Consider the following 16,469-nt stretch of genomic DNA (forward strand, 5'->3'; position numbering starts at 1 on the left):
TATATAATATTAAATCACAGTCATTCACCAGTTCAGAGAGCATATATAAAGTACATCATGGTAAATGTTGCAGTCAAATGTCACCAGTAAAACATTTGGATCAAAACTGCCAGAAAAACAGACTCTGAACATACAAGAACAGATCAATATTAAGTGCCGTAAAAATACCCATCAAATAAGAAGACATAATTTCACATAATTTATTTCAGCATTTTGTTCAATTGCAAAGATAGAAATTGGGATGAAGAAATATTTTATAAAATATACTTGAAGGGTGAGACGAGGGTGAAACCTTTCTCGAGAGAGTTTAGCCTTTTCTAAGAATTCAGAACAAAACAGAAATGCAGTTTTATTATTCCCTCCAGGCTGAAAGCTTCGGGGGTAGCATGTGGAATAATTACTTATTTTTCATTTCAAATTATTTCCTTCTTCTCTACACAAACACAAGAATCAAAATACTAAAATTAACAACAACACGCAGTAAAAATAAAAATAAAAACGGCAGATACTTGTATTTTCTTCTCTGAACCTACATTGATTGTGAATGCACTAAAAATAATAAGTGCTCCTTTAGTTGTAGGAAGTCATGTTTAAAGAATATGCAAACATAAACTACATGAGGTCTCTTTACTCTCATGAACCTGATGTTAAACACACACACATATTTTCCTTATAAATAAGACCGTGAACCATATAATTTAAACGAGAAACTGTCATCTCTCCTACAGATACTAAACTTTATATGAAACACTGTCAGGACCTGAAAATTACTAAGAGTAAGCTCTGATCCTTTGATAAGATCCATTTTTTTTTTATTATGTTTGACACACTAATATTTAACAGCCTTTGTTGTTCTGATTAATTTTGATGCTCTTTCACTGTCAACAATCCCCTCAGGGATCAACAGTTTTTAATTAACAATATCCAGTGTAACTTTCTTAAGCAAGCGTTTTCCCTAATGGCAGGTCTGTTGCAGTGTTCTGAGGGGTGTACTGATTAAATCACCTATTCGATCTTTGCTCACAACATTTGTTGCTTGTTATTGTCTCACGCCTGCTTTTTCTGTTAGCTGTTGCTGTGTACAGTGTTTTAAAAATAGCATTGTACTGCATAATTTTAATTTGGTAAAAGTAGATAACTATGACTTTTGTGTTTGTATTAAAAATAGGCACTTTTTTTAACAATGAACACAAAATGTTCATTGCAAAAGTAAAAAATAAATAAATAAATAAACACTTTCCCCTCTTTTATTCAGGCTCCTCTAGGTCTGGCAGCAGCTCTGGTCGGGTTCAGGGCTCTGCCGGTGGACTTGCAGGATCAGGGCGTCAAGGTGGTCCAGGTTCCCAGACCGACATGGCTGCAGGACAGAGGACCCAGCTTCAACAGCAAGCCCCGACGTCAGCAGCCAGACCAGGACAGCCCGGTGCCACAGCGACCACTGGCCTTCAGCCGCAGACACCAAACCAAGGACAAGTCATGGGGCCAGGCCAGGCCAAACAAGGCCAGATGGGACCAGCTGGTGGGCCAATGGGACAGGCCAGACAGGCAGGTCCAGCAGGAACCATGCCTTCCACCATGGTAAGTACAGGCAAAATTAGAAGCCTATAGCGTTCCTTAAAGTAATGCACACTGACTGCGTCATTCATTCCAAAGTTCCAGACTGAAAACCTCTTAGAAATATAGTTAGAGACATCTTGATCAAACCTTGTAAATGACGCTTTGCACAGTCTCATCCACTGTTCTGAGATCATGTGAGATATGCACAATGTATGTGTTGAGGCTGACTCTCAGCTACTACCACACAGAAATTAGCCCAGTATATGTGAAATAACTGTGGTATAACCATTCATGGATTGGCTCACTTCGATAAGCTGCAGCACCCACCTTGAGTTTGGTTGACTGCAAAACGTTAACGAGTTGTAGTTGTATATTCAACGATACCTTTATAACAGTTTCAAGAATATTTGTCTAGTGGCTCTTGAGATATTTCGCTAATGCTTCAGACAAAACATGAACACATGCTTTGCCTTCAGTGTCGCGTGATAAAATCTAAAGGAAGAATCGCAAAATGGACAAGATGAATGTTTGTTGTCGTATGATGAGGTGATGATATGGTGATACCTGAATATAATATAATATAATGTAATATAATATAATATATGTATCTGACATGATACAAATTTAGCTGCATTTTTTCAGTTTGAAGAAAAATAAGAAAACCCTCATTCTACTTAAATAAAATTCAGTTTTATATATTTAAAGCTACAATTTATTCATAATTTACCGGTTAAGTTAAATTTAGTCTGCCACTACATTGTCTTTACTAGTTTTAAACAAGGGAATGACACTACGAAATTTACTTTAAATTAATGTTGTCCATAAATATATGACAAGGTGCGTATTTTGCTTTTTACTGTCATGAAAATGTTACTTTTAAACCCTAAACTTACAAACTTTAGTTGTTTTTCTTTTCTGGAAGCAACAAAAAGTGTCTTTCAGACTTAATTTTCAGCTTGTCTTTGTGCTCAACCCTCATGTTCCTCCGTTCCACAGGCTCCTACATGCTCTGTGTGATAAGAGACATCCCAGCACCACCACCATTTCAGATAGTTTATTGAAATTCTGATGGGCCTCTATTGGCAGGCTTTATCTAACACTGCGATTACCACTGAAGCAGCTGATAACTCCATGCAGCCGACTCACTGTGTGCTAGATGCTAATAAACACTGGCATCCAAGCTTTCTCCCTCTGAAGATCTATTCTCATCCTGCATTTAGAATATAAATCCATTTCAATCCATTAGCCATTTGGTGTGTGAAAATGTGGTGATGACACTAACACAACATTGGAAATAAGTTAATAAATCTAGCTTGGTAAATATACATGTGAATGTGCTCCAGTCAGTTCTTACCATTTTAAAGTTATTGCACTGAAAGCTGTTTATGATTTTTACATAGCTGCCAGTTGGTTTAAAAAACAACTGTAAATTAGATCCCCCCCCCCCCCCCCCCCACCCCCACACACACACACACACCACCACCACCACCACCTACATTGTGTAGTTGTATTACATTTTATCAGTCAAACCAGGGTAATAACAACGACTTTCACCAAGATATTAGATTTAAATGAGCTTGTGTGAGATTGTTGACACAGCTAGAAAAGATCATATTTTGTGGACAGAACTCTACACAAAATATTTTGATTCATGCTCAACAATCCAGGTAGAAAAATCCAACACAGGTCATGTTCTCTGGATGGTTTTTCTATGTTGAAATGTTTTGTCTTTCAGCCAAAAGACCATCAATCTGAGGAGCCACAACAAACTCAGTCTTATAAATTACAGAAACCAGCAACATCAAACTGGTTGACCCACTATGAGAAAGTGTTGTTTATAAGACTGAGTTTGTTGCAGCTCCTCGGACTGATGAAGTCTTTTGGACAAAAGACGAAACGTTTTAACAAAAAAGAAACCGTCCAGAGGACCTGACTTAACTTTGTTGGATCTACGCAAAATGGTTTAGATAGTCCAATTGATCCAACACAGCTGGACCTTTTCTTTCTAAGAAGCATCTGGACAAAAAGCCTTAGCCATCAAAAGAAAAGTTTAAACGTTTCCAAAGTAGGAGATGTATTCTTGATGTATTTGGACATATGTCCAAGCACACACACGGAGACAACACAGAGAGCAGCAGTCAGCTGCAGCGCCTGAGGATGAGCTGAAGATAGAGCTCAAGATTACAGCTGATTTGTTACTGCCCTGAACCTCATTTTTACCATTAAAGTGGTTCTAGTCTGCTCCAGCAGCCGCCACAGTAGCTCCAAAGATACTGTTAGAGAATCCAAAGAGGTTCCCAAATGTTTGCTTTGGACCTTTGTCCTTTTTCATATTACTGTACTTGCTACCGTACAAGTTGCACCACCTACATTAGTCCAAAAATGTCTAATAAAGTGCAAAAAAACATAAATAAGTCACTTTGCCATATAACTCGCATCTATTATGAATCACCAATGACACGTCGCATTTATTATTGCTGACCACCCAGAAACGTGGGCCGGAGTTGTGCCAAAAATTGATTGGCTGTCAAATGGCAGCCACGGGAACGTGCACGGTAGGACTTTAACAAGAATTTAACAAAATTATCACACTTTAAAATAATTTGTTTACTAAAAATTACAGCAAAGGTGTGTCTCAGTTGAACTTTTCCTTAATAAATGCACTTTGACGTCAAATCAGCTGCCTTGCAAAAATCGATTTGCGGCTGCTGAAGTGCACAGAGGGAGGACTCACTGTGCATTTCTTCTAAATTTAACAAGATAACTACCTAAAACAATTATTTGTTTAGTCGACATTATAGTAAAGGTGTGTCTCAGTTGAACTTTTCCTTAATAAATGCACTTTAATGGTCAAATCAGTCGCATTTCTCCTGGGCGGCACGGCAAAATGCAGCTGATTTGACGTTTGCTCCAGGAGTTCCGGAGGGAGAGGAAGGTGGCCTATATGGCAAGCCAAATGTCTCATTAATAGCCACTTTTACCTATTAATGAGACACTTGGCTTGCCATATGGTCGAGGGCCCTCTAGTGGCTGTAAATGGTAGTGTTCAATATTTTCCATGTCAGAATGAAAGAGATCTCAGCCAAAAACTGGGCTATAAATATGGGACAAAACATATATTAGTAGCTTCAGTGTATACGTCGCAGGACTTGAAAATTTATGCAAAAAGGTGCAACTTATACGGCGAAAAATATGATCAAATATATTGTCCCAACTCAACAAGAGAGCAGGTTTCTTGGCTGCCTTCTGTGTCCTAATCTCTAATCTGTGATTTTATGCGAGTGTGACTTCTTCTATTCTTGTCTTATTTTAAATGATCATCCTTTGAGTGAAAGATTAATCCTGCATGTGTATAATTCCCCTTTTATCACACTATATTTTGAATATATAACAAATATATTTCCTCCTCAGCAGTCTTCAAAATGAAACAGCATCTGTGAATAGAAGTTAAACACAGGGATGTTTGTCCTTCTCCTCCTCTGTAGATAAAGATTGACACACCTCCAGTTACAGCTATCGGAGCAAAAGCAGCCCCTGTCATGGCCTCGAAGGCTGCCCAGCCCCCACTTACAGGCATAGGTGATGTATAAACACACACACACAAGCCCACATTGTCATCACTTCCATGTCTTGCCAGCTGATGGCCACTATGTTTGACTTATGTAACAGAGTGATGTTTTATTTGATCTGAGGTTAATCCAAAGATAATCCCAAACAGCCAAAAAGCACAAAAGGAGATTTTACTTCACAGCCACAGACCAGCCTGGATGTGTTGCATCGTTACATAATTAGTAAAGTCATGGTGTGTGAAATGTTTCTGTTATTTGTCGAGTGCGTTGGCAGTCTGTGACTCTGAATACAAGTGTGAGGAATTAAATTTGGAGCAGAATGCACTTTATATTCAAACACCATAACATCTCACAACAGAAGGTGGCCATGGCACAAAATGTTGCAAAAACACAATGAAGACCTAAAATTTCACACCCATTATGTTTTCATTACTGGATTTCGTACTGAAACAGCTTTTTAATTGTTCCCAATGATGTGAACATTAAACATTTCCTTCTAAAAGGCAACTGATTCTTGTCTCATTATGTGTGACAACAAAACAGTCACTGTAATTTGGTTGAAACGCATTTTAGGGGGTCGTGGTGTCCACTCAGTTTATACATTTCCTATAAAGAAACAATGCATAAAAATATACAGTTAGTACTACTTGGAATGTAAAAGTTTAAATATAAATAATTGTAATCTATTAAAATAAAGGTAATCCTTAAAGATATTTGAATATATTTTAAAAATCTTTTACAAACATTGTTGATGACCAAAAAAAAAAAAGTACAACTAACATTCAGTGTTAGTTCTATGGAGCTTCTGCAGGGGTCACGGCTGATAACAAAACCTGGGATTATAAAAATCTGTTCCTGCAGTTTAGAAAACCATGCACACAGATTTATAATAACATTGGTGTTGATGGACAGCAGGTGTTGTGCTCAGTTCTGTTTTGTGTCATCTGGGAAATAGACAGAAACGCACAACTAAACATGAAACACGGGTTTTTAGAGACCATCGAGAAAAGCAAAATCCGGCTATAATGCTCAATAACTGTCGTGGAAAAAAGGAGATTTCCAAACAGACTAAAGGTGTAGTCCATCAGATTTATTTACAAAGCTTTAGAGAGCAGTGCAGCATTCACAGAACATTAAATGCAATTACAAGATTACACTCTTATCGATGCTCTCATCCGTCTGAAACGCTGACCTGTTCTAACTCCCTAGACGGAAAAGTTTCATTTTATAGGACGACCTCCAGCCCGGTCCTCACATCCTTCCCCTCCCCATCCGAGCTGCCTCAGACAGAGATGGAGTGGATCTGAGTCAGGGACTCTGCTTAAAGATGTCATCACATCATATAATTAGATGAATCAACACTGAGAATATTAAAACTAGAATTTTCTGTTCCTCAGTGACTGGTCACAGTACGAGTGACAGAACAGTTTATCATTCACAATCACATTACATCAGCAGGAGAACGGACATTGCAGAACATTCCAGCAGGAGAGTTATTGAGCATGATGAGTGATGAACCTTCAACATACACCAAAGTTAGTCATGGAGTTCCTCAAGGTTCAGTGCTTGGACCGATACTCTTTACCTTGTATATGTTTCCATTAAGTAATGTTATTAAACAGCATGGGATACATTTTCATTGTTAGGCTGATGATACACAGTTACATTTGTCCATGAAACCAAATTAATTCAATCAGTTACTCAGACTACAAGCATGTCATAAAGACATACAAACCTGGATGATCCTACATTTTCTGCTTTTGAACACAGACAAGACCGAGGTTTTAGTTTATGGACCGGAGCATCTTAGGAATAAATTTTTGGTGTTATGTTTGATCAGGACATGTCTTTTATCCTCCACATTAAAATTGTTAAGCTTCTTCCACATGCATAATATTGCTAAAATTAGAAACAGCTAAAAATGATGCAGAAAAACTGGTCCATGCATTTGTCACATCTAGACTGGACTATTGCAATGGTTTATTATCTGGGTGTCCAAATGATTCTTTAAAAAGAGTCTTCAGTTGTTTCAAAATGCTGCTGCCAGTCTTAACTGGAGTTTGTAGGATAGATCATATCCAGTTTTAGCTTCGCTCCATTGGCTCCCTGTCAAATTCAGAATTGAATTCAAAATCTTACTTCTAACTTACAAAGCCCTCAACAAACCTAGCTCCATCTTATATTCGAGATCTTATTTTTCCAAATTTTCCTAACAGAGCACTTCGCTCTCAAATTGCAGGCTTACTTGCGGTTCCTAAAGTTTCCAAAAGCAGAATGGGAGGAAGATCTTTCAGTTATCAGGCTCCTCTCTTGTGGAACCAACTTCCAGTTTCTGTCCGTGAGGCTGACACATTGTCCAGTTTTAAGACTGGGCTTAAGACTTACCTTTTTGATAAATCCTATAATTAGGGTCAGTTTGTTATGCTGCCTTGAGCTTTGACTGCTAGGAGAACAAACTGACCTCATTTCCTTAAATCATTTGCTAAAATTGAATAGTATTCATTTGATACTATTTATATTTTAACATGTGATTCTCGACCTGCCATTGTGTATCTGTTCCTACCAAACCCAGCCGGTCGAAGCAGATGGCCGCTTGTCCTGAGCCTGGTTCTGATAAAGGTTTCTTCCTCATGAGGGAGATTTTCCTTTCCACTGTCGCCTTCATGCTTGCTCAAGATGAAAATCTGTGATGGAGTTAAATTCCAAGCAATCTGCTCCTAAGATAAATAGTGTTAAATTATTATTTTCATGAATGTTTTTGTTAACTTATAATTTTTACGTGTGAATGTTTCTGTTCAGTGCCCTGAGATGACTTATGTTGTGACTTGGCGCTTTAATATTCCTTCTCCTTCGCTCTCTTTCTGCTTTTTTCTGGGCCCCATCCTCTGCTGTTCAATCCAGGCTCCAAAGCAGTTCCTAGACCTGGAGGTATCGGCAGCGCTGCAGCAGGTCAGCCGGGCATGGAGGGAGAAGGCATGTTTTCCAAGATCCTGCCTGGAGGAGCTGCTGAGCAAGCTGGCAAACTAGGAGAAGGTACAAAAAATGTTTAAACCAACTTTAAAAACAGAGTTTAGCCATGCCAAATACATTTTTTTAACTATTATTTTCAGCAGATTTACCAATTGCTTTATAGCAGATGTTTCATTACCTCCTCCAAATGAAAACTTACTGATAGATACAAACTGATCTGATAGAGATGGGCAAATTGTTTCACTCAGGATAATATATCAAGTGAACAAACAAAAAGCTACTGAGGTCTCCTCTAGCGTTACATATTTAGACACTGTGAAGCTTTGACATTTTATTTCTCTCCCTTGTTATGAATTATATTTGTTATTGTTTAAATATGGACATTTTTATTGTAATGAACATCTTTGCATTTAAAATAAAACATGTGTTCATTGTCTTTTTTTTCTCTGTCTTGCAGCTATCTCTGGTTTTGGCAAAAAGTTTACCTCTTTATTCTGAGATGCTCATATTTAAGGTATGGTTCAGATTTTTTCTCTATCTTTCAGTGTCGCATGTTAAAAAATATATAAATACAGAGTTAGGATCAGAGGAAAGTTTAACAGGAAACTAATGTGTCATTTGTCCTCCCTCATATTTTGTTTTATAAGCAACAGTGCAGGTGGTTTGATGTGAATACAAAGAAGTAAAAAGTCCCAGTTTGACTGCTTTGGTAATTCAAACGCAACAAAAGTCACTTCTGCTCGCCAAAGTAAATGCAGCGCCAGGCAGCAGTAGTTCTGGTCAATGCTTCATAGAAAAAAAAAAGGTGTAAAACAGATTTGTGTTGCAGTGTTAGCTGCTGCGAGTTGTGCCTGTTCTTCTTGCTGTCAGTGTGCAGTGGTTTGCACGGAGCAGTCAGTGAGCTCCTGAAGCCTGTGTTTGCTTCCCCGTCTTTACTTTTGGTTTTGACTGCTCTGCCTGCGGAGGGGGAGACGTTAATACAGACAGTGTGAGCTTGTTTCTCACTGTCTCCATCAAACAGGATGTGTGGAAACACTGTCAGAGCCGCAGGTTTAGACTCTGTTTGTTTGGAAGGCTTTTCGGTTTCATTTTGGGTTTCTTTCTTTCTTTCTTTCTTTTTTTGGGGGGGAAGTTGGGGGTGGGTATTGTGTTTGTTGTGCGTGTGTTGTTCTGTTCCTTTAGGTTCTCCGTGCCAACAGTTCGTTTCCCCTGTACTTTTCCATTGTCGGCTTTCACTCCCTGGTTCTGCCACTTACACCTGTTCTCTGTAGTCATTTATCCCCGACGTCTCCACTCTTCTCATCTGTCCCAGTCACCACCATACCTGTAGTCTGGCGGTGTGTTTGCTTTACGCCCCTGTTCCGTGCCTCCACTGTGTCTCCTCGAGTTTTTAGTTTTGCTGCCACATTTGCCTTTTGTTTTTTCTTTATTAATAAATCCTAAATTTCAAGGGTTTTTTCAAGCTCCTCATGTTTGCATTTCTGGGTCCAACCTCTACAAACCGTGATAAACAGCAGGTTACTGGCTTGACAATGGACAAATTTTCCTCAAATGAACTCGAGTTAATTTATAGTGTTTTTATTAGTGTTTTATTACCTTTAAAACTTAACAGATTCAAATCATTAGCCCACCAAAGAATAACACAGGCAAAGCACTATTTTTATTTACTCAGTTAACAGTATAGTATTGAATTAGCCTACCTTTGAATATTCTGGTAATTAATTTGCTGCAAACAGGAGTGTTCATTGTGTCTCATTGCTGCTGTTCTGTACTTTATTATAAATTCATGCACTGCTCTTTGCAGAAACAGACTTTAATTAATGGTGCCAATGGTTAACTGACAAACAACTACCATTTTGTTCAGTATCTTGTTGCACAGCTTGAAATAAAACACATCAATTGTGCATCAAAACATACAACTCAATCAGATATAACTTTTGGTGGCAGTACATCATACAACTTAGACAAAATGTATAAAAAAAAAACTGCACAATAAAAACCTCAGTGTTGATCAAAGATGTTAAAACAGCCATTTTAGGAACTCTGGAGCTCAGACACGCTTCACGGAGTTATCTTAAATAGCTCATGAAAACACCAACTTCACATGAATGAATTTCTACTGTATGTTTTACGGCTTTTACACGATTTAAGTTTTTTGATTACTTTTTAAAATTTCTCTATAGAGCATTCAATTGACATTTAATGATGTCACACTAACTTTGAAAATGGCTAAATTATATTAAAAACTTTGGAAATAAACTTTGTTTTACTACCACGTTTGTGGTATTTATACACAAATTATACTTCCATATGTAGGTGTTTTGTCATGATCCGTTTCAAATGAAGGCATTTCTTCTTAGTTTAGATTGTTGCAAAATGAATATGGGATTTTGGGCAGTAGCCGCTTTGAACCATTCAAAATGTCTTCATAAATTTCTTAAGTAAGCTAATTTTTTTAATTTATTTTTTTTATTTTTTTTATTTGCATTTGCAGGATTTTAAAAAATCTAAATGAAGTCATGAGGCCACGTACTAGAAAAACCTGCAACGTTCCCCGTTTTTGTTTTACTAATAAAAGAGACATGAAGAAGAGAGACGGTGGTGACGGAGAGGAGAGCTGAGCACACTGGTAAGGACTTTTAAACTCAAAAGCCTGTTTTCAAGTTACAAACCAATTACAGAGAAGATGTGAAATTCTGCCATTTTTAATTTAACAACTCTTTTATTTTCTAATAAAATCAATATCCATCACAGGACTTCATTTTAAAATCTTTCTACTGCCGTGTTAAGTGTTTTCATGTTGGCTGAAACCAAAGCATGTTCTGTCCCCCATTTGAGCGATATTCATATTAAGTAACACAAATTACAGTAGATCATCCCATTGACATCAGAAGATTTGTAATGGGGGGGAACACATTGGTGGGGACATCTGGGGGGTCCTCCCCCAGAAATTTTTGAATAAAATAGATGTCATTCCCTGCATTCTGGTGTATTATCACAGGTTGTTAAACATCTATGTTTACCTACATAAGTAAACACTTAATTCAATAACTATTTTAGAGAGCAACAAGAAGTAACCTGACCAACAGCTCTCCTTGTGTGAATAGAGCACGCTCCACTTCTCTCACGCATCCTAACAACCACACCCCAAGCCAACAACTGCCAGCACTAAGGTGGTGCTAAATTAGCATGTAGCACAGAAATGTCTCTCATTCCTTTACATGCTCCGTCCACAAAAAAAAAAAAAAAAGTCAGAGATGAGCAACCTGCCAAGCCAAGTGAACCTGGGAAACCACTGCATGTAGTGTGGTGAGTTGTGGTGGGTAACCAAGAAAACCTGGAGTGGACTTTTAGTGGTATGAGTATTCTATTAATCAAGTGGACTAGATTAGTTCATGAAACATCACTGAGTGAAAGAATATTTCATTGTAAATTTGAGGGGGTCCAAATGAGGGTTTTGTTTTAATGTGAGGGGGACATGTTCACTTCACATATAATTGTTGCGACACCTATGATCATCCTTTTCTTTGACAGCATTGTGTTAGTTGTCAGAGTAGTCTTTTTTTCTTCTTCTTTCGGCTGCTCCCTTCTTCAAGGGTCGTCACAGCGAACTAAGTCGCACGAAGACTTGGCAATTGTTTCTATGCCGGATGTCCTTCCTGACGTAATCACAGACCACCGAGCTACCACAGCCCTCTGTGTGGAGCAGAGAGCTGCCATCTAGAGCACCTGGGGGAGCAGATGGTAGGGGTTAAGGGCCTTGCTCAAGGGCCCAATGGGGCAAATGAGGGTGGAGACAGTGTGGGTGTTTCACCTATCCCACCCACATTTTGATGTTGTTGGAACGGGGAGTTGAACCGGCAATCTTCTGATCACAGGTCCACCTTCTCTAACCTCTGCGCCACCACTCCCCTAGCTGTCAAAATAGTCATATATGTTTGTTTCTTTAACGCTTCTGATAAGATAATCAGTCAAATTCACCAGAAATGGAATTTCCCTTCCATATTCAGAGTGTCCAATATATCTATAAATTACTGAAAAAGTACATGAATAATCAATTTGTTAATGTATAAATACTCATACATTAGCATGCAGATATCTGCAAATCAGATACTGTACATCAATATTTTTAACTCTTGAAACTGAGTGGATGTGTGAATTTAAGTTTATTATTCTGCTGCAGGAGATTTCTTTTCAATAGGAGAACATTTTGGTGTCATTTCAATCAGCTGCATCACGTGTTGTTTTTAGACTTTTGTGCATCAAATAGCACATAAACATTTCAGCTTATATATGAGCTTTATTACTAGTTGCTGCAAGTTCATTTTCTGTTTTCCAATTTTTAAAATGCTAAATACACAGGTTGTAGTGGTTCTGTGGCTTTTATTAGAGCAGGAAACATTTTATACTTCAAATTACCCGGAGGTTTCCTCGCTGAGACAATCTTGTGTTAGAATCAGGTTTAGAGATGGAAGAAGAAAAGACAGTCTAAAATCTTCCTGCCTTCTTTTGCAGCCAACGAGGACTGAAACCCTTTGGATGCTTCATTTGTCAACGCAGAGCCAACACTGTCAGAGGAAACACCGCTCCCTCCGACAGGTCACACTGTAAGTTACCTTCGACTTTGCTAAACAAATCCCCAAACTTATTATTTAGGCGGAAACGTTTCCTTCAAAAACTTTGTTTTTCTTACAAATTAACTTTGAGAGGTTATAACATTTCATGTACTGTACACTGTTTAAACTGAGTACATTACAAGAAAGAATGCCAGGGGTTTCAGGAAACAACTAGAGCAACGTTAATGAATCCTTCAGAAAAGAAACCTTGACACAACATCCAGCTGTAGTTGACTGATTACTGCCTCGAGGACATTTGCACATCGTTCATTTAGGATGTTGTCATGTAGAAAGAAGCTGCATTCATCACCTGCTTCTCCAGCAGCCTTAAATCGTTATTGCTGCATTTTTGCAGATGTTGTTTCGCTACTGGCACCTGAAAATTTCTGCCGTCTGGGTTTTATGAGTTTAATAGAACCTGACCGGCTCTGCCAGAAGCAAAACAGTGGAACTACAATCCAGTATGGACGTGAGCAGAGAGACGCTTTATGCTTTTTTTTTATCTGCATGAGCATACGAAGCAAATAAAGCTTAAAAAATTATCTGTTTGTCTTTAATTGTTAAAACTGTAACGCTGAAGTAAAATTAAAGGTCTGGGCAGTCCTAAAAAGAATGTACATCACCCGCTGTCTTTCACGACAGAGTTTAAATTCAGATTGTTTTATGATGAGAAGGGATGAAGTCAGTTATTTTAGTCAAGCCTTGTAAAAATGATGTAATGCACAAATTCATGAGATATTTGTTAACGCCCTAAACTATGTGTTGAAGATGACTCAGTTATTACGACAACCAGTTTCAGCACAATGTCTGTGAAATGGACCGAGTTCCAGCCGTTTACAGAGGAGAGCAGTTGATTTCAGCGTGTGAGCTCAGTGTTGCGTATGCGCTACACTCTGAGTCTAAACTTTGTGAGTGTGTGAGTGTGTGAGTGTGCGTGCGTGCACGCTGTGCAGCTACACACTGACTACCCAACATTTTTCTTTTTCTTTTTTTCACTGTCTTGTGTTTTGGGGCTTTTTTATTACTATGCAGCACGTTGGATCAGTTGGTAGAGATGTTGCCTCTCAGTGAGCAGGTCGCATGGTTCAAATCCTGGCTGGGGGGCCTTTATGGATGAAGTTTGCATGTTCTCTCCGTGCGTACCTGGGTTTTCTCTGGGTACTCCATTTTCCTCCCACAGACCAAAAGCATGTATGCTAGACTGATTGGTAACTCTAAATTGTCCCTAGGTGTGAGAGAGTGAATGATTGTTTGCCTCTATGGGTTCATGTGATGGACTGGAGACCTGTCCAGGGCAGGGGTCTGCAACCTTTGTGATAAAAAGAGCCATTTTTGCCACTTTTCTTACTAATTACGGTGTCCGGAGCTGCAAAACCTGCCACAACTGTGTATAATCAAGTGGTGGCCCGTGAACCACTTCAAGTTTGTTGGAGATGGCTTTTTCAGCAAGTGTGTGTGTGTGGGGGGGGGGGGGGGGGGGGGAATATTATAAAATGAAAAATGTCTTACTATTATTAACATTTATTGATATTTTTACATTTTAATACAAAAGAAAAGAGAAGATTCATGTGATTTTTTTTTCATGAAATTTTTGACAATTTAATGAAAATTAAAACACTGAACTCTGCAGGCCGATGTGAGTTCTCTTGTTGAAGAATTAAGTATCCTATTTAAAGCATAAAAGTCGACAGTTTACAGTATAAAATCAGGCCGGTTTGTTGAATATCCAATTACTCAGGTCTCTCTTGTAAATGAGTCATCGAGGCTCAATGGGATTTATCTGTCTAAATAAAGGTTGATTGATTGATATTTAAAGAAAAAATAATATTTTCATTTACTTTGACTTTGTGTTTTATTCTTAGTGTTAACAGAGTTACTCACCATATTCTTTCTCAGCAGCTTCTCTTAAAGATATTCTAAAACATTCTGCTGGTTTTGAAAGAAAGATCCTGTTGACTGGAAGTTGACTTAAAGTGGCTAACAAACTACTAGCATGATGTAGTCCACATGTTTTATGTGGCACAACGGGCTGGTGCTGGTGAACCCAGTGGTGCAGGCAAGAGGCAAGGATTCAGGATAAATACAAAATAAAAAAATTATGAACAAACAAAAGAGCTGACAGGACAGCAAAACAAAGGTACTCACAGAACAGACAGGTCATCACCAGTGGACAGAAGACAATGCCAGGACGAGGGATAAGACAAACACACAGGCTTAAATACAAATACTGGGAAGGACTAACACATAACACATGCCTTATAACCTGAATCTCTCACTCACTGCTCTTTGAATTGAGAAAGCTCTTCGGATGAGGAGCAAAATGTCTTCTGTTACAAATAAAGTCCAGTTGGTTTTTTGTATTGAACGCTTTTTGAATAGCACGTGAGCTTCACAGGTGTGGGAAATAGAGTAATCAGACAGAAGGGAGCAGGACTCAGACTGGGGGGTGGGGGGATGGGGGGGGTGACAGGCAGGTAAAAGACGTGAACGCGACACAAGGTGGAGCCAGACCAAGGAAACACAAACCCTACATTGCGCTTTATTTGTACCATTTTTTTGAATGTCCAGAGGACCAGATTTAACTTTTTTAGATTTTTCTACCTGGATTATTGAGCATGCATCAGGATATTTGTACCATTTTTCATATATTTGAACATTGCATTAAATCTGCTAAAACTAGCAATTTTCACTGTTGGCAATACTTTAAATAAAATTCAATTTTATTTTAGTTTTGGTCAAAGCCTGAACGAGCTGCTGCAGAGGTATCAAAGAGTCACATGTGGCCCCAGAGCCACAGGTTGCAGACAGCTGGATATAGGCACCAGAGACCCCGCAACCTGAAAAGGAAGAAGCGGGTAAAGATGATGGATGGATGGATGGATGGATGGATATTACTATTTAAAGTAAAAGAAGAGCTACACAGTTTTGTTTGTTTTATTTTGTTTCTTGTCCCTGTAAGCACTGAAAGAATGTCTCTTTTTCTTTTCTATTTGCCTCCATCCATTCAACTTGTATTTGTTCTCGCTTTTTTCACTCATTTGTAGTTACTGCAGTTATCATCCACACTTTGAGGTAAACTGTACTAATGTGCAAACTCTACCTACAATGATAGTTATTATGTAATTATGTACCCGGTACATACTTGTCAATTACTGTATCTGGTACCTTGTAGGCATTTTTAAAATAACAATAAAAATAGAACAATTTAATAGAACAAATAACTATTTATAACTAATGTATCTATAATGTTTTTCTCAACTGGAACAGTGGAGAGTGTTTCTAAATCATGAAAATTCAACTACATCACAAACACCAATGTATGATGGTACAGCTCCAACTCTGTCCTCTCTCTGTCCAGTGTGTGTGTGTGTGTGTGTGTGTGTGTGTGTGTGGGTGTGTGTGTGTATCATTGTCTATGTTTATATGTGTTTGTGTACCAGCCCTTCAGGGCCTTGTGTTCACTGGAACAGATTAAATTTGAATGTATGCAGTTTGTTTGGAGCTGTTAATCTGGGTCAGGCACAGTGGGAAAGAAAAGTGCAAGACACTGATTATAAATAGAAACAATAATCTATTTTCAGATGTAAGTTTGGTGCTGGTCCTACCAGGAGACAGGAGTTCATGAAGACGCAAAGAGGCCCGTCAGTGTGATAACTGACTTCTTGAATCTCAAAAGTATGAAAAACAATTTTTTAAATGAAATGCTAAATGTTAGTTAAAAAACAATAAATTCTTCATTAAACTCTTGATGACAGAT

General features: G+C 38.3%; 1 protein-coding gene across 1 annotated transcript in view; it reads left to right on the forward strand.

Moving 5' to 3' along the window:
* bsna (bassoon presynaptic cytomatrix protein a) overlaps window positions 1-16,469 on the forward strand; it is a 124,743-nt gene that overhangs the window by 104,368 nt on the left and 3,906 nt on the right. Inside the window, exons 10-15 of the mRNA XM_037684981.1 lie at window positions 1,256-1,578; window positions 5,043-5,136; window positions 8,028-8,159; window positions 8,554-8,610; window positions 10,591-10,725; window positions 12,612-12,703. Of these exons, the coding sequence (XP_037540909.1) occupies window positions 1,256-1,578; window positions 5,043-5,136; window positions 8,028-8,159; window positions 8,554-8,594 (590 nt within the window). The 3' untranslated portion in view covers window positions 8,595-8,610; window positions 10,591-10,725; window positions 12,612-12,703. The remainder of the gene's footprint in view (window positions 1-1,255; window positions 1,579-5,042; window positions 5,137-8,027; window positions 8,160-8,553; window positions 8,611-10,590; window positions 10,726-12,611; window positions 12,704-16,469) is intronic.

Source organism: Nematolebias whitei, chromosome 11 (genome assembly GCF_014905685.2).
Source record: "Nematolebias whitei isolate Nwh7 chromosome 11, NemWhi1, whole genome shotgun sequence".
Taxonomy (NCBI): domain Eukaryota; kingdom Metazoa; phylum Chordata; class Actinopteri; order Cyprinodontiformes; family Rivulidae; genus Nematolebias; species Nematolebias whitei.